At 46.1% G+C, this 18,917-nt stretch overlaps 1 protein-coding gene across 3 annotated transcripts in view; it reads right to left on the bottom strand.

The window, feature by feature from the left end:
• Positions 1-1,868: 1,868 nt before the first annotated feature.
• The window catches only part of MASP1 (MBL associated serine protease 1), a 105,168-nt gene continuing 88,119 nt past the window's right edge, over positions 1,869-18,917 (bottom strand). Inside the window, exons 11-17 of one of the 3 annotated variants that reach the window (XM_081956054.1) lie at positions 18,291-18,812; positions 14,775-14,909; positions 13,839-13,952; positions 10,724-10,909; positions 9,617-9,684; positions 5,524-5,623; positions 3,701-3,984 (exon numbers count right to left, since the gene is read on the bottom strand). In XM_081956054.1, the coding sequence (XP_081812180.1) occupies positions 3,794-3,984; positions 5,524-5,623; positions 9,617-9,684; positions 10,724-10,909; positions 13,839-13,952; positions 14,775-14,909; positions 18,291-18,812 (1,316 nt within the window). In that variant the 3' untranslated portion in view covers positions 3,701-3,793. Of the gene's footprint in view, positions 2,260-3,700; positions 3,985-5,523; positions 5,624-9,616; positions 9,685-10,723; positions 10,910-13,838; positions 13,953-14,774; positions 14,910-16,641; positions 18,813-18,917 lie in introns of those variants that run through there. The other 2 variants (XM_081956053.1, XR_014175623.1) reach the window with 2 other exon arrangements.

Here is an 18,917-nt window from a genome sequence, read left to right as displayed (position 1 = left end):
AAGAACGATTGCAGGAACTGTGTACGTCTAATGAAAAGAAGGATTTGTTGTTGTGGTTAGTTGCAAAGTCCTGTCCGACCCACTGCGACCCCATGGACAACGTTCCTCCAGGCCTTCCTATCCTCTGCCATCCCCTGAAGTCCATTGAAGCTCACGCCGACTGCTTCGGGGACTCCACCCAGCCACCTCCTTCTCTGCCGTCCCCTTCTTCTTCTTTTGCCCTCCATCCTTCCCAGCATGAGGCTCTTCTCCAGGGAGTCCTTCTTCCTTCTCCTTAGGTGGCCAAAGGATTTGAGTTTCCTCTTCAGGATCTGGCCTTCTAAAGAGCAGCCAGGGTGGATCTCCTCTAGGGCTGACCGGTTGGATGTCCAATCACACTTGGCCTATAAAGAATTCTCTTCTCTTCTCTTCTCTTCTCAATCATCTTGTTGTTCTTAATTGCAAAGTCCTGTCCAACCCATCGTAACCCTATGGACAACATTCCTCCAGGTCTTCCTGTCCTCTACCAACCTCTGGAGTCCATTGAAGCTCACGCCGACTGCTTCAGGGACTCCATCCAGCCACCTCCTTCTCTGCCATCCCCTTCTTCTTCTTTTGCCCTCCATCCTTCCCAGCATGAGGCTCTTCTCCAGGGAGTCCTTCCTTCTCCTTAGGTGGCCAAAGTACTTGAGATAGATAGATGATAGATGATAGATAGATAGATAGATAGATAGATAGATGTTATTAGTTGCGAAGTTGTGTCCGACCCTTTGTGACCCCATGGACCATGTTCCTCCAGGCCTTCCTGTCCTCTTCCATCCTCTGGAGTCCATTGAAGCTCACGCCGACTGCTTCAGGGACTCCATCCAGCCACCTCCTTCTCTGCCGTCCCCTTCTTCTTTTGCCCTCCATCTTTCCCAGCATGAGGCTCTTCTCCAGGGAGTCCTTCCTTCTCCTTAGGTGTCCAAAGTCTTTGAGTTTCCTCTTCAGGATCTGGCCTTCTAAAGAGCAGTCATTGTTGATCTCCTCCAGGACTGACCGGTTGGATGGCCTTGCAGTCCAAGGGACTCACAGGAGTCTTCTCCAGCTCCAGAGTTCAAAGGCCTCCATTCTTTGGCGCTCAGCCTTCCTTATGGTCCAACCTTCACAGCCATCCATTGCAACTGGGAAAACCGTAGCCTTGACTAGACACACTTTTGTTGACAGAGTGAGGTCTCTGCTTTTTAATGATTTGCCATGGCTTTCCTCCCCAGGAGCAAGGGGACTGGGGTGGGGGTGGGGAGACAGGAAATGACAATAGTTTTCCAATATTTGCTGCCCCAAAGAAGAGGGGAGCGTCAAGCTATTCTCCAAAGCACCGGAGGGTAGGACAAGAAGCAATGGATGGAAATTAATCAAGGATAGAAGCAACCTGGAATGAAGGAGAAATTTTCCTGACAGTGAGGACAATTAATCAGTGGAACAGCTTGCCTCCAGAAGTTGTGAATGCCCCAACACTGGAAGTCTTTAAGAAGATGTTGGATAGCCATTTGTCTGGAATGTTGTAGGGTCTCCTGCCTAAGCAGAGGGTTAGACTAGCAGACCTCCAAGTTCCCTTCCAACTCTTACTCTATTCTGTTCTGTTCTATTCTGTTCTGTTCTGTTCTTCATTCCAATATCTATTCTGTTCTATTCTATTCTATTCTATTCTATTCTGTTCTATTTCCGTGAGTGACGTCAAGTTGGCCACACCCACTCAGTCACATGACCCTACCACAAAGCCCCGCCCAACAAGCCCCGCCCACAGAACCGGTAGGGGGGGAAATGGAATTTCACCATTGGTTGGAGTTAGCATGTCCGAATTCAGCGTTTTGGGTTATATAACTCAGTCTACATGGCTAACCCAGAAAATGTGTTTATTCAAAAAACAGATCACTTATATTGTGTGTGAACACGGGCTTGACTTTTCCCATTACAGGTAGTCCTCGACTTACGTCCACGATTGAGGCCAACATTTATGTTGCTAAGTGAGACATTTGAGTTTTGCTCCACTTTACGGCTTTTCTCACCACGTTTGTTAAGCGAATCCCTGCCGTTGTTAGAATAGTGACACGGCCGTTAAGTGAATCTGGCTTCCTCATTGACGTCACCCGTCGGAAGGTCGCAAAAGGGGATTGCGTGACCCCGGGGCCCTGCGACCGTCATAAATGTGAGTCAGTTGTCAAGCATCCGAACGCAAAACACGCGACTACAGGGATGCTGCTACGGTCATAAGTGTGAAAAATGGCTCTAACTAAGTCACTTTTTTCAGTGCCGTTGTAATATATTATATTATAATGTCTCCCGGATAAGTGGGACCTCCCAAGGAATTTGGGAATTTCTGGTGGTTGGAATCCAAAGCGAGGCTCAGAAAAGTGAATGGCAACCCTTCCTGATCTTCCAAAGTGTCTGTCTGTCAATCAGAGATCTTAACGACTTCTGACCGGTAACCAGCAGAGTTTTGTGATCAAGTCCCAGGTCTTTCAGGGGCCCAGCTGGGGTCTCACCAGCCCCCCCGGGACTATATTTCTCCTGAGGTTTCTCTGAGTCCTGATTAGTCCGTCCTTTCCCAAGGATGAGCCATGGCTGCAGAGGTCCTGTGGTTTTTATTTTAAAATTCACATTTCTTCCCTTAGATCGAATGGGCTTTGAAAAGTCCTTGGAGCTGAGCTTGCATCAGCTGGATCTTGGCTTGGACCAGATCTTCTTGTCATCCCCAAAGGAGGAAGAAAGAAAGAGGGGGAGGAGAGATGAAGGGAAGGAGGAGAAAGGGGGAAAGAAAGGATAGGGGAATGAGAGGGAGGGAGGAAGGATGAAGGGAGGAAGCAGATGGGAGGGAGGGAGGAGGGAAAGGAGGAAAGAAAGAGAAGGGAATGAGAATAAAGGAAGAAAAGAGAAGGAAGGAGAAGAAGAGAAGGAAAGCAGAGGAGGGAGGGAAGGAAGGGAAGGAAGGGAAAGGAAGGAAGGAAAAGAAGACAGGGAGGAGGGAGCGAGGAAACAGAGGGGGAGAGGAAGGAAGGAACCAGAGAAGGAAGGAAGGAAATAAAAGGAAAAAATGAAGGAAGGAAGGAAGGAAGGAATGGAAAGAGAGGAAAGAAAGGAGTGAAGGGAGAGAGATGAAAGAAGGGAGGGAGGGAGGAGATGAGAATGAGAAAAGGAAGTAAGGAAGGAAAAGAAGAGAGGGAGGAGGGAGGGTGGAAAGAGAGAGGGGGAGAGAGACAGAAGAAAGGGAGAGGAAGTAAGGAAGAAATCAAAGAGAAGGAAGGAAAGAAAGACGAGAAGGAAAAAAAGTGAATGAAGGAAAGAAGAAAAGGGGACAGAAACAATGGCAGGGAAAAAAGAAAGAAGGAGGTGAGATTAAAGAAGGTAGGGAGGGAGGAGATGGGAATGAGAAGAAGGAAGAAAGAAAGAATGGAAATAAAGGAAGGAAGGAAGAGAGAGGAAGGAAGGAATGATTGAAAGATGCTGAACTCAGGAGGGAGGGAGGGAGGGAAGGGAAGAAAGGAAGGGAAGGAAGGAAAGAAGGAAGGAAAGAAGGAAGGAAGGATTGAAATGCTGAACTCAGGAGGGAGGAAGGGAAGGAAGGAAGGAAAGAAGGAAGGATTGAAATGCTGAACTCAGGAGGGAGGAAGGGAAGGAAGGAAGGAAAGAAGGAAGGAAGGATTGAAATGCTGAACTCAGGAGGGAGGAAGGGAAAGAAGGAAGGAAAGAAGGAAGGAAGGATTGAAATGCTGAACTCAGGAGAGAGGAAGGGAAGGAAGGAAGGAAGGAAAGAAAGCCCTCTGGAGGTGAGGCTTCAGTCTTCCATCTGGGCCACTTGCCGTATCCAAGGGACGGACAAGAGGACGTTTGAATAGATCCCGTAGCGGTTTTGCAATCCACATCCGTCGCCCCACGACACGGTCCCTAGGAGTTGCCATTGGCCCGTCCGGTTGCTCCAAGCCACCATGGGACCCCCAGAGTCCCCACTGCAGGCGTCTTTTCCCCCTAGGAGGGAGGGAGGGAGTGAATTCCAAACTTCTGCTCAATTGGCCGACATAATTTCCCTCCAGATGTTTCTGCGATTCCCCGAGAGGCCCAAAGAAAGCTTTGCTCTCTAGGACAGCCTCCCCTCCCGGACCCATTCCAGATGTGCTGGTCGTCAGGCTGGGGATAATGGGATTTGCAGTCTTAAAACAGCCCCATCGCCTTTCCATAGATGGAATCGCACGTGCCCTCTGGGCTCTTCGGTCACTCTTTAGCGACTGTTTGAAGTTACGATGGCACTGAGGCTATTCATACTTAACGACCGTGGCAGCATCCCCCTGGCCCCTGCGATCAAAATTCAGACGTTTGGCAACTGGCAGGCACAGAACCGCAACGGAGGCTAAAATTTCTGTCATTCAGGGAGATTTTGCCCCATTTTATGACCTTTCTTGCCACCGTCGTTGAAAGAATCGCTGCCATTGTTAAGTTTGTAACACGGTTGTTAAGCGAGTCCAGCTTCTCCATCAATTTTCCTCGTCAGAAGGTCGCAAAAGGGGATCACGTGATTCCTGGACACTGCCAACCCTCATCAATACTAGTCAGTTGCCAAGGATCTGAATTTCCATCACGTGACTCCCGGGATGCTGTAACGGTCGTAAGTGTGAAAAATGGCCCTAAATCCCATTTTTCATTGCCGTTGTAACTTCAGACAGTCATTAAACGAGTGACTGAAGATCCCAGAGGACGCTTGCAATTCCATCTATGGAAAAACACTCACAAATCACTTTTTCCAATAGTGCTGTAACTTTGAACGGTCACTAAATGAATGGCTGTAAGTCGAGGACTCCCTATATCTTGCAACTCTTTGCTCTGACCCAGAGTCTGGGTCTCTCTAGGGCCCACTGAGTAGATGCTGGTGGACCTCACTGTTGTGGCCTGCCAGCGAAGATGGCGGCATATTCAGACAGTGAGGAGGTTGGGGAGGAAGATGGGACAGTCCTGGAGTCTGGGGGAGGCTCTGATGAGGGCTCTGTGTCGGAGGCAGAGAGGGGGCCAGGGCCGTCTGACAGTTATCAGCTGCCTTCGGAGTCGGACATCAGTGGGGCAGAAGAACAGCTGGAGCCTGTTCCCAGTGTGCGCCTGCGCAGACTTGCCAAACAAAGGGAACGGACAAAGAAGAGGCTTCGACTTGGGAGTAAGGCCACAGGGGGACGATGAATGGCCCCTCCCAGAGGATATAAAAGAGGAGCAACAGGGGAGTAGAGTTTGCAGGAGATCTTCATGAGAGGTGAAGATCTGTTCCTGACTTCTGGCCAAGGAATTGCTGCTACAGCATGGCGTTTAGAAGATATCAGCCTGGTAGCTCTCCAAGCCTGATAAAGGCCTGTGGTTGTGAAATCTCATGAAAGACTGTTGGCCGGGACTTTGCTGGAGAGGAATTCCCTTTAAAGCTAAATAAAAGGGATTTTATCGGGAGGAGGAGTCGCCTTCGTGATCTTGGGAAGCCTCAGTCAGAACTCTTGCATGCTTCTGGGGTCCCCCTTTCCCCCATCCATTTACCTTCTTCCTCTCCGGCGCAAATCATGTCCGTCGTGACCATTTTCTGCAGCTTGGCGTAGGCTCTCTTGCACACTTCGTGCTCGATCAGGGGGATTTCAATCTGCAGGACAAAAAAACAGAAATGACGGCTGATTTTTGGGGGGCGGGCAGGAGGAATTGGCTGGGGAATTCTGGGCGTTGAAGTCCACACCTCTTTTTTCCCCAAGGTTTTTTTATTTTTTAATACAAATTATACGTATTCTAGGAACGAAGATATGTCTGGGTCTGTTCTTTTACATCCTCTCATTTACATCGTCTTTTTTTACATCATAGTTTCATTTTCACTTTCAGCCAATTTATTCTCTTCCATGATTATCCATCTTTATAGTTATTTTTTTCTTAATACATAAACAATACCTTCCGTTGCCCCTCCAAAGTTACACCAGATTTTCCTTTCTTATCTTCTCCGTTGGTATATTTTGCTATAAACAGCATACCTCCTCTAATGCAATTTAAGCATAGAGAGCATTTCTTTCACATTTTTTCTCCCATTAACAATATACTGTCATTTCTTTATTTCTTAATTAGTTACGTAACAATAACAATCTTACTACTATTCTCCTTAGCCTACTAATATAACTCTTTTTTCCCTTTCTTCCTCTTTTAACCATTTTCTCTTGGGTTCCCTAAAATCCCAGGTTTAATTCTTTTCCTTCTTCTCCCTCCTTCCCCTAACTTCTTTTTCCTATTTTTGTATCTTTTCTTCAGAGTATTTACTTTTATTGTTCTAGTAACTTTCCCGGGGGGTTTCGCTGTTCTCCTCCTTTCCTTACTACTTTGTGGTTTCTTTTGGGGGTAAATCTCCCCCTTTGTCTGCTTTTTCTCTTTTGATTGTAAATCCCAGTGAAATCTTCTATCTGCCTTTTATTTTCAGTTCTTCTTTTTTCCATCTTATCCTCCTGTACCTCATTTGTCCACAACCTCCTAAGGTGGCCCAGTTTGGCCTGAAATGGTCTGAAGGTTGAACTATGACAACTAGACACATTTTTGTGAGCTGGAGACCTTTCGCTGCTCATCCAAGCAGTTTCATCACTCCAAGCGAGCCAGTTAGGCAAGGAGTTGTTGGAAGGTAGCAACTCCTGCTCTACTCATGGGTGATGCAAGATAAGTTGTATCGTGTCAATTCTTAGTCATGCAGGTAAAAGGGTCCCAACATTGTCTGAAGGTTGACTTGTGGCAGCGGGACTAACTTTGTTGTTAGTTTGAGAGATATTTCGCTGTCCTTCCGTTTTCTGCCAACCGTTCTGTTGGCACATGAAGTAAAATAAACTATTTTAGAATAATAGAGTTGGAAGGGACCTTGGAGGTCTTCTAGTCCAACCCCCTGCCTAGGCAGGAAACCCTATACCGTTCCAGACAAATGGCTATCCAGCATCTTCTTAAAGACTTCCAGTGTTGGGGCATTCACAACTTCTGGAGGCAACTTCTGTTCCACTGATTAATTGTTCTAACAGTCAGGAAGTTTCTCCTCAGTTCTAAGTTGCTTCTCTCCTTGATTAGTTTCCATCCATTGCTTCTTGTTCTACCCTCAGGTGCCTTGGAAAATAGCTTGACTCCCTCTTCTTTGGGGCAGCCCCTGAGATACTGGAACAATGCTATCATGTCTCCTCGGACATTTTTTTTTAACCAAGAGTATAATTTTTCTGATAGATCCATATAGATATAGACAGAAGAAGTGGACATTCAATTAAATATGAGCCAGTAGTGTGCGGCAACAGCCAAAAAAGCTAATGCAATCTTAAGTTGCATTAACAGAGGGATACAATCAAGATCAAGGGAGGTACTAATATCACTCTATAAAGCCTTAGTAAGGTCACAACAAGAATACTGCATTCAGTTTTGGTCATTACACTATAAAAAAGATGTGGAGGCTCTAGAAAGTGCAGAGAAGAGCAACCAAGATGATTAGGGGCCTGGAGGCTAAAACATACAATGAACGGTTGCAGGAACTGGGCATGGCTAGTTTAATGAAGAGAAGGACCAGGGGAGACATGTTAGCAGTCTTCCAATACTTGGGGCTGCCACAGACAGGAGGTGGACAACCTATTTTCCAAAGCACCTGAAGGCCAGACAAGGAACACGAGATGGAAACTTATCAAGGAGAGATTCAACCTGGAAATAAGGAGAAACTTTCTGATGAAGAAAGTAATACACCAATGGAACAGAGACATTGCCTTCAGAAGTTGTGGGGGCTTCATCACAGGAAGCTTTCAAGAAGAGACTGTACTGCCATCAATCAGAAATGGTGCAGGGTCTCCTGCTTGGGAGAGGGGTTGGACTAGATGACCTCCAAGCTCCCCTACAACACTTTTATTCTATATTCAATGGAACAGAAGTTGCCTTCAGAAGTTGTGGGAGCTTCATCACAGGAAGCTTTCAAGAAGAGACTGTACTGCCATCAATCAGAAATGGTGCAGGGTCCCCTGCTTGGGCTGAGGGGTTGGACTAGATGACCTCCAAGCTCCCCTACAACACTTTTATTCTATATTCAATGGAACAGAAGTTGCCTTCAGAAGTTGTGGGAGCTTCATCACTGAAGGTTTTCAGGAAGAGACTGAATGGCCACCTGTCAGAAATGGTGCAGGGTCTCCTACTTGGGAGAGGGGTTGGACTAGATGACCTCCAAGGTCCCTTTCAACTCTGTTATTCTATATTCAATGGAACAGAAGTTGCCTTCAGAAGTTGTAGGAGCTTCATCCCTGGAGGCTTTCAAGAAGAGACTGGACTGCCATCAGTCAGAAATGGTGTAGGGTCTTTTGCTGGGGTGGGGGGGTTAGACTAGATGACCCTCCAAGGTCCCTTCCAATCTGTTTTCTATTCCATTCTATATTCCATTCTATATTCCATTTAATTCTATTCTGTATTCCATTGTATTATCTGACCAAGGAGAGATTCAACCTGGAAATAAGGAAAAATTTCCTGACAGGGAGAACAATCAACCAATGGAAGTTGCCTTCAGAAGTTGTGGGAGCTTCATCTCTGGAGGCTTTCAAGAAGAGACCGGACTGCTGGTGGTCAGAAATGGGATGGAGATTCTCCGCCATCCAGGTCATGGTGGTGGCAAAGGCATTTTTTCAGGATGCAACTCGACTATCGTTTTTCTTTGATCCTTCCTTTCCCCACCCTCCAGTCAGAGCTGAGGAAGCTTCTCGGAGGAGAAGCGACATGTCTTCAAAGAAAAAAACCAAAAAGTCCATTTGCCTTTTGGAAAAAAAAAAGCATTTTTGGGACAACCGTGATCTGGATGACAGAGAAACTCCAGAGACAGGTAGAGGTGTATTTAAGAGTCAGCCTTGACAGTCTAACTGGCTTATTCTGACTGATGAAACAAGTCCAGCGAAATATTCACTCGGTTGGCATCATTCAACCTTCCGACAGCTCTGCCTGGATGATTGACAGTCTTCATCGACATGCCGTTCTCAGTGATTTCCAAATGGGGTTATTTTTACCCTACACGGAGATTTCCGCATCAGAAGGAAGCCAGGTTGGAGGTGGCAGTTTAAATAAACAGCAACAGAGTTGGAAGGGAACTTGGAGGTCATCTAGAACAAGTGGGGCCTGTTCCAGATGCACATAATGGGCAGTCCAGTTAGGAGAGGTGAGCAACGGAGGACAAGGAGTCGACTTGGGAAGCAAAGCACCCATGGACACTGAATGGCCCCTCCCTGACTGGGGAATAAATGGAAGGAAAGGGGAGCAGTGGTCGTAGGAGACAGCAGTTCGTATTTCTGAAGATGTTGCTTGTTGTGTTTTGTGCCACAAAGACTGTTTGCCAGGACTTCATTTGCAGCCTTTGAGGCCTTGTAATTATCGGAAGGAATTGATGAGGTCTGTACTGCAGTTAACTCCTTGACGGGACTTTTCGATGGGTGGATGCCATTAATTCACAAGAGGTAAATAAAGAGAGGTTTTTGGTGACAAGGAGTCTGTTTCTTGCTTCTGCTAAGGCTGGGCCAGAACAACGGCTGCAATGGCCCCAGATCCCTCTCCCTCCCACCAAGAGATCAATAAATCAATTGATCGATCACGAGATCGATGCAAGGTGCTACGTCACCTCCATCAAGGCATCTGGGAGACGTTGCAATAACCGTTTCCCCCATCCACTGACGATGGCCATGGCATCTGGGGGAAGAAGGCAAAAAGACAAGGGCATTACAAGCAGTCCTTGACTTCATGACCACAATGGAGCCTAATATTTCATTTCGCCAAGCAAGGCAGCCGTTAAGTGAGCTTTTGCCCCATTTTATAACATTTCTTACCACGGTTGCTAAATGAATGATTGCAGTTGTTAGTAATACATCCAGTTTTCTCCTTGTCAGAAGGTTGCAAAATGGGATCATGATCAGCTAATTTCTACCCATCTACCCACCCACCCACCCTTGGTCCTTGGTGCTCTCTGAGCCTGGTGGTTTTCCTGCAGACATTTCATGACCCAAATAGGTAACATCATCAGTGCTAGAAGGGAGTGGGGATTGTGGAGAGGAGGAGGAGGAGGAGGAGGAAGAGGAGGACTGTGGGGTCCTTGGTGCTCTCTTCCTGCAGACATTTCATGACCCAACTAGGTAGCATCATCAGTGCTAGAAGAGAGGAAGAGGAAGAGGAGGAGGAGGAAGAGGGAGGAGAACTAGAACTCTGGGGGCCTTGGTGCTCTCTGAGGTTGGTTGTTTTCTTGCAGATGTTTCATGACCCAACTAGTAACATCATCAGTGCTAGAAGAGAGGAAGAGGAAGAGGAGGAGGAGGAGGAGGAGGAGGAGGAGGAGGAGGAGGAGGAGGAGGAGGAGGGAGGAGAACTAGAACTCTGGGGGCCTTGGTGCTCTCTGAGGTTGGTTGTTCTCTTGCAGATGTTTCATGACCCAACTAGTAACATCATCAGTGCTAGAAGAGAGGAAGAGGAAGAGGAAGAGGAGGAGGAGGAGGAGGAGGAGGAGGAGGAGGAGGAGGAGGAGGAGGAGGAGGAGAACTAGAACTCTGGGGGCCTTGGTGCTCTCTGAGCTGGGTGGTTTTTCTGCAGACATTTCATGACCCAAATAGGTAACAACATCAGTGCTAGAAGGAAGGAGGAGGAAGAGGAAGACAACTATGGCCCTTTTAAGAGAGATGTGGACTTCAACTCCCAGAATTCCCCAGTCAACCTGCCAGGCTACCCCCCACCCCCTCACCTTTCGGGTGGGATCCATCTGGGAAGCAAATAGGGATGACGTAGTCGTTCAGACTTGCTTCTCGGGAGAGTTTGACCACGGCGATGTCGTACTCAAAGGTGGCCGCCTTGTAGGAAGGGTGGATGTGGATGGTCTGAGGTTGGAGGATTTGCTCCGTGTCGTCTGGCCTCTGAGTTTGGTGCTTCCCTGTTGGAATTAGAATCACAGAGTTGGAAGGGACCTTGGAGGTCTTCTAGTCCAACCCCCTGCTCAAGCAGGAGAGCCTATACCATTTCAGACAGGTGGCTGCCCGTCTCTCCTTAAAAGCCTCCAGTGATGGAGCATCCACAATTTCTAGTGGCAAGTAGTTCCACTGGTTCAGTGTTTCTCAAACTTTTTTTAACCATCGCCCCCTTAAGACACAATTTGATTTGCCACCGCCCCCTAAAGATTATTTAATTGTATAATATACAAAATGTATTAAATTGCAAAATGTATTACATGTAAATAAATTTTTCACCGGTAGATCTATGAAAATGATGTCATAGAAGTATTAGGAAATTCCATTGATAACTCTATGGCTTTTTCTTCATTCTCATCGATGAATCATAGAAAGGTGACTTTGCAAGCGCCTCCAGCTGCATGCAAATTTGCGAACGGCTTTGCAAGCGGATTGGAGGTTTATGTTACATTGCCAAAAGCAAGTGGTTGCATTTTTTACGTTTGCGTGTGGCTATGCAAGCAGTTGCAAGAAAAGACGTTTTATGTTACAGGAATGTTTGCAAGTGCTTGCTATATCCTAGTTTGCAAGCAGCTTAGCTTTTATGTTACGAGCCCCAGAAACAATAGGCCAGCTTTATGACTGAACTCTATTAATTTATAACAAGATATTGAAGCACGGATGTTGTAATCTTGTACATCGACTTATACGAAATATTTATTTAAATTCTATATCAATAACAATAGTTCTAACGGTTAGAACGACCATAGAGGTGGTCAAACACTCACCTTATCTTAGGATGGCTGATAGTACAATTAATTTGAAAATCCGTCGATTAACAACATCATCATCCCGGTGGAAAAAGCCATAGAGTTATCAATAGAATTTTACAATATTTCTATGGAAATCTATTCATAACTCTATGACTTTTTTCCACCGGGTATATGACTCAAATTTCTGAAAAATCCCAGTAAAAAAATATTCATAGAAATATCAATAGAATACCACAGAAATTTGATGAAATTCTATTCATAACTCTATGGTAGTAATTACTGGGCATCTCCGACATCTGACACACAAATGACGATCTGTAACATGATTGGCTGTTCAGACAGAAGGGAAGGACGTATCTGAAACTGGCATTTTCGCTCGTCAGATGTGCCAAGGACGCCTAAACTCTAAGGAAGAAGACCCAGCAACCCCCAACAGCACAGCCATAGAAATTTAAATAGAATACCGTAGAAATTTGATCACCTTTCTATGAGATTCTATTGAAATTTCTATTCCTTGTGCTACTGGGGAGGCCTCCATTCCTGGCGCAGTGAAAGGAGGCTGACTCACACTGCGCGCGGCAAACACTAGACCCCCAGTAGCACAGCCATAGAAATTTGAATAGGATATCATAGAAATTTGATCAGCATTCTATGGGATTTTATTGAATTTTCTATTCCTTGCGCTACTGGGGACGCAATGTTAGACCCAAGACTGACTAAGGAAGTGCACATTCGCTCGTATGAAAGCCATGTTTCCAACAGCAACGATCGGTGTTGCAGGTTTGCCCGCGTGCCGTGCCCAATGATTGCTGTGTGAGTCCGGCAGAACAAGTAATAAATAGAATTTGTTCAACGCCCCCTTCTGTACGTTCAACGCCCCCATGTAAGGCGGAACTTCCTACCGCCCCCTTGCACTTCTTTAACGCCCCCCAAGGGGGCGGTACGGACCACTTTGAGAAACACTGCACTGGTTAATTGTTCTGACAGTTTTCCTGAGTTAGAACAATTAGTCAGTGGAACAGAAGTTGCCTCCAGAAGTTGCGAATGCTCCAACGCCAGAAGCTTTTAAGAAGATGTTGGAGAACCATTTGTCTGAAGTGGTGTTGGGTTTCCTGCCTAAGCAGGGGGTTGGACTAGAAGACCTCCAAGGTCCCTTCCAACTCTTCTATTCTGTTCTGTTCTGTTCTGTTCTGTTCTGTTCTGTTCTGTTCTGTTCTATTCTATTCTATTCTATTCTATTCTATTCTATTCTATTCTATTCTATTCTTCATTCCAATATCTATTCTTTTCATTTCATTTCATTTCTTTTTTCTTTTCTTTTATGTTCTGTTCTGTTCTCACTGTCAGGAAATTTCTCCTTTGTTCTAGATCGGATCTCTAATGATCTTCCGCCCGTTACGTTTTGTCTAGAATAGAATGCAGAATAAGGGACTTGGAAGGGACCTTGGAGGTCTTCTAGTCCAACCCCTGCCTAGGCAGGATACCCTATACCGTTCCAGACAGATGGCTATCCAGCATCTTCTTAAAGACTTTCAGTGTTGGGGCATTCACAACTTCTGGAGGCAACTTCTGTTCCACTGATTAATTGTTCTCACTGTCAGGAAGTTTCTCCTCAGTTCTAAGTTGCTTCTCTCCTTGATTAGTTTCCATCATCCCAAATTAGGAGCTGAATTTTGGTTGCTCAATAAGGCGATTCTTGGGCCTGCTTTAACTATCTTTTTATTAGCTTCTTTATCATGGTTGTTAAGTGAATCCGTCTTCCCACCCTCCTTGACTTTGCTTATTAGAAGCCCCCTGGAAATGGGGATCACATGACCCCAGGACCTTGCAACCATCGTAAATACGTGCCAGAGAACAAGAATCCCAATTTTGGTCACATTGACCCTAAGGATGGTCATAACTGCAGGGAACGGTTGCCAGTGAGTTTCTTCAGGGCTGTAGAAAGGAGGCCAAGGTGGTCGTAACTCTGAGGACCGGTTGGCAGGGACTTTCTTCAGCACCGTGGAAAGGAGGCCGAGACAGTCATAACTGTGAGGACCAGTTTCTTCAGTGCCATGAAATGGTCATAAGTCAAGGCACACCTATCAAAGTCTCCCTCCCTCCTTGAGTTGCAAACTTGGTTTATTTTGCAGCGACTGCTCACCCAGGATAACGGTGAAGGAAGACAGGCTGATCACATCTGTATTTCGGAAAACTGGATTTTCGGGATCCAGCTCCTCGTGGAGACAATGAGCGGCTGTCACAACCCACCGGTTGCCTGGAAAATACAAAACACAACACAACAATACAATACAATAGCAGAGTTGGAAGGGACCTTGGAGGTCTTCTAGTCCAACCCCCTGCCTAGGCAGGAAACTCTATACCATTTCAGACAAGTGGCTATCCAACATCTTCTTAAAGACTTCCAGTGTTGGGGCATCCACAACTTCTGGAGGCAATTTCTGTTCCACTGGTTAATTGTTCTAACTGTCAGGAAGTTTCTCCTCAGTTCTAAGTTGCTTCTCTCCTTGATTAGTTTCCACCCATTGCCGGGACCGATCGTCCTCGACTTACGACCGCATTTGAGCCCCACATTTCCATTGTTAAGTGAGCCTTGCCCCATTTTGTGGCCTTCCTTGCCACCTTTGTTAATAGAATCACTGCGGATGTTCAGTTAGTGACACGGTCGTTAAGCGAATCTGGCTTCCCCCATTGCCGTGGCTGGTCGGAAGGTCGCAAAAGGGGATTCTGGGACGCTGCATCTGTCGTAAGTATGAATCAGTGGCCAAGCATCTGAATTTTGATCAAGTGACCCCGGGGAGGCTGCAACGGTCGTAAGTGTGAACAACAACCCTAAGTCATTTTTTCCCAGTGCCATTGTAACTTTGAAAGGTCACTAAACGAACCGTTGTAAGTCGAGGACTGCCTCTATTTCACCACCACCCCCTTCCTGGTGTTTCCCCTCCCCCTGTTCTGCTGGCGTAATATAACCCAGAAATATCTAACCTTACAGAATCATAGAAGGGCAGAGTTGGAAGGGACCTCGGAGGTAATCTAGTCCAACCCCCTGTTCAAGGACGAGACCCTTACGGAATCATACCTATGAGTGACCCTCCACAGAAGGGCCGTCCGTTCCTTTGAAGCATGGCGATCCATGGGGAAATTCCTCTCTGGGCATATCGTCCTTGGATGATCGGGAGCAGCGAACCTCTGGAAAATCTGGGTTTCCCACAGACTGCGGAAGAATGGAAAACGAAGATTTAGAACAGTGTTTTTTTTCCAGTTTCAGATGGGTGGACTTCAACTCCCAGAATTCCCCAGCCAACATGGCTGCTGGCTGACTAGGGAATTCTGGGAGTTGAAGTTCCCCCCTGCCTTAAAATGGCCGAGTTTGGAAAGAATTGTGATCTGGAACCAAAAGAAAAAGGGCTGAAACGGGGCAAATGGTTTTAATCCAGTTTCAGAATGCCGTCATTTGGCAAGAGTATAGGATGGCAACTCCACGGATGGTCCTCGACTTACGACCACAATTGGAACCACAATTTCCCTTGCTAAGCAAAGTGATTGTCAAATAATTTTCCACCTGGTTTTTCTGAACTCCCCCCCACCCCATGGCTGCTATGTGAATGACATGGCAGTCGCTAAATGAATCATTCAGTCATTAAGCGAATCCAGCTTCCTCCAGTGGCTTTGCTTGTCAGAAGCCGGCTGAGAAAGTCACAAATAGAGGCCACATGATCCTGGGACAGTTGAACCATCGTACATACAGACCTATTGCTTGCATTTTAATGACATGACTATAGGAATGCTGCAATGGTCGTAAGTGTGAGGACCAGCTGTAAATCCCTATTTTCAGTGCCCTGGACACTTTCAATGGTTGGTAAATGAATTACAAATCAAGTATTATCTGTAGGACAGGTGTAACAATCCCCTCAGCTGCTATTGCTAAGGAAAATTTGAATTTACTTCAGGAACTTAAAAGCAATTTCACATACAAGATTGTTGTGACAACAATTTTATTCATTTTCTTATCAAAGTTTGTTAATTATAGAAGGTTAGAAATGCTACAAAGTATAAAACCCATAATAAATGGCTTAATATCTCTTAAATATGTAACAGAGCTCAGAATATACCAAACCTAAACATATTTTGGAATATAATATTTCTTTCAAATATGGCCTGATGTCATTTCTCATGGACAGCTGCTCACAAAAGAGAAAAGGTGATACACATAAAATGACGAATAGAGATGAACTGATTTGTGTTTTGTTGAGAAATTGTCTATGTGTCCATCCTGGGTGGGTTACAGATTAGCAGAGTTGGAAGGGAGCCTGTAGGTCATCTAGTCCAACCCCCTGCCCAAGCAGGAGACCCTACACCATTTTTGACAGGTGGCAGTCCAGTCTCTTCTTGAAAGCTTCAAGGGATGGAGCTCCCACAATTTCTAAAGGCAACTTCTGTTCTATTGAATATGGAATAACAGAGTTGGAAGGGACCCTGTAGGTCATCTAGTCCAACCCCCCCCCACCCAAGCAGGAGACCCAGCACCATTTCTGAGAAATGGCAGTCCAAACGGTCTCCAATTTGATAAGGATGCCATACAGCCACACAATCTTGCAAGCAGGCCAAGCTACCAAAAAAAGGGGGAAATTATCATACGTACCACGGTTGTACAGGTAGTCCTCGACTTACGACCGCAATTGAGCCCCAAATCCCTGTTGCTAAGTGACACTGGGAGGTTAAGTGAATTTTGTCCCATTTTGTAACCTTTCTTACCACAGTTGTTAAGTGACTCACTGTAGATGTTTTTGTTTTTTGTTTGTTTGTCAGATGGTCGCAAAAGGGGTTAGGGTTAGGGACACTGCAACCGTCGTAAATATGAGTCAGTTGCCAAACATCTGAATTTTGATCACATCATCATGGTGACGCCGGAAGGGTCGTAACTGTGAAAAACAATGATAACTCACTTTTTTTCAGTGCCGTTGTAACTTTGAACGGTCATTAAATGAGCTGCTGTAAATCGAGGACTAGTTGTATATTGGTCTATCTTTCTTGTAAAGGAATAGAATCTCCTTTAAATCACGGAGCAAACTCTTTGCCAGAAAAGAGGGATTTCTCCACTGGAAGCATTTATTTCTGTCTGCCCCAATGTTTCTTTAAATTCTTTCTTTTTTTGGGGGGGGGATGAAGTAGGGAAGAATGAGAAATGATGGTTAGTTAAAGAAATGAAAATAATTTGTACTCAAAAGATTTGGATAAACAAAAGGCTGAACACCACTGAAATGTTGTACACCACCACCACCACAACCACAACCACACAAATGTTTGGAGTGTCTCACTGAATTTGGGAGTTCCATATTTCTCCAGGGAGATTTTTCTTCATCTGGAAAAAATTACCCAACCATTCAGATTTGGGGGTACAATAATTAACGGAGGTTCAAATGTATTTCTACTTTCAGAGGACCAGATTCCTATCCAAGAAACGGCCACTAGATGGAGCACATGTTCCACCAACGTTGTTTCTCACCCTGCGGAACTTTTAAGAGTGGACTTCGATTCTCAGGATTTCCCCAGCCAGCATGGGGAATTCTGGGAATTGAAGTCTACACATCTTAAAAATTAAGAAACATTGTCTTAGCCCAGGGATCCCCAAACTTGGCAACTTTGGACTTCAGCTTCCCAAATTGAGTTGATTGAACTTGAGGACTTCAACGTCCAGAATTCAACTCCCAGAATTGAGACTTCTGGGACTTCAACTCCCAGAACTGAGTTGACTTTAACTCAATTGAACTTGAGGACTTCAGCTCCCAGAATTTAACTTGCAGAATTGAGACGTCTGGGAATTGAAGTCCACAAGTCTTAAAGTTGCCAAGTTTGAAGACCTCTCTCTTGGCTCATCTTGAAACACCCTTCTTAAGTTTCCCATAGTCTACAAAATGACAACATTCAGCGCATCTTTAAGTTGTCCCTTTGCCAACACCGAAAAGCTGGGAAGAAAGTTTTAAACGATGCCATGGGTGCCATTCAATGAAAGTGTGTGCCAACTTTCTGGCATTCTCCTGGTGGCCATGGGGTAATGTTGCTTCTTCTTCTTACAGTTGGAGTGTCTGAAATTCTATGCAAGGAGGAAAGATCTCCAGATCTTCCTCCATGTCCATAATGCCCTCAAAGAACTTGGAATGTCGCTGAGGTCGCTTGACGTCCTTCAAACACAGGTTCAGTCCTTGGGTTGGGTCTCACTTGAGTGCAGTTCACCTCTTCTCCAGACTGGAATTCAGGAATGTCCACCCTGTCTTCTCCTGCAGCCAGTCAACATAGTTGGACACCTTGGTGTATACCCCGTAGACTTGCTTGCTCCCGCATTCTTCTGGGCCACCCCAGGAGACCAATCCTTGGGCCACCCACCGCCGATTGTCCAAGTCTCGGATGACAAACGCACCACCGCTGTCCCCAAGGCAGGTGTCCTTCCCTCCTTCGTAATAACCGGCACAGAACATATTCTCCGTCACGCTGTAGTTGCCAGATCTGGACTCATAACTGGTCTTGCACTCCGTGTGGAGGACCACAGGTAGCTTCACGTACTGGAGGACATCTGACAAGGTCTGCATCCCAGAACTGATCACCTCGTCCACCGTGACGTTGGGGTTGGAGATACCCCAACCGGCCACTAAGCCCAGCGTGTTGGGCTGAGGTCCTCCTAACTCGTGTGGATCCCTGGGGAGACAAACCGGCATGATGTAAGGCCCCATGGTCACCTTCTCCTTCAGCTTGACCAACGCAATGTCGTGGTTGTAATTCTGGATGTCGAAAGACTCATGGAGGATTATCTTCTCCACCGTCCGGTTGACCGCGTCGATTTTGTTCCGGACGTTGTGAAGGCCCAGGTAGATGTTGACGTGCTCTTTGGAGACGGCGGTCAGCGTGTTGTCCCGTCGCTGGGAACGGAGGACGTGGGCAGCGGTCAAGACCCACGATTCGGAGAGGAGGGCTCCACTGCCGAACCATCGTTCGTTAGGCACCCGTGACGTGTCCTCCACCACGATCAGAGCTTGCCACGGGAAAAAACCAGGCTCTGCGTTTCTCCCGCCGATTACTCTCTTGACCAAGGTGGGCAGAGCGCGGCTGGGTTGTCCACACACTAAGGGAGGAAACAACACAACGCACAATTAGTTTTTGGCACTTCCGAAACAGAGAAAAGTTGCAAATTGTGGTAGATTATGCCAAATCTTACAACGCAGCACAG

The sequence above is a fragment of the Natrix helvetica genome, assembly GCF_964273705.1.
Source record: "Natrix helvetica genome assembly, chromosome: 5".
Taxonomy (NCBI): domain Eukaryota; kingdom Metazoa; phylum Chordata; class Lepidosauria; order Squamata; family Natricidae; genus Natrix; species Natrix helvetica.
This window is presented reverse-complemented; position numbering and strand designations above follow the sequence as displayed.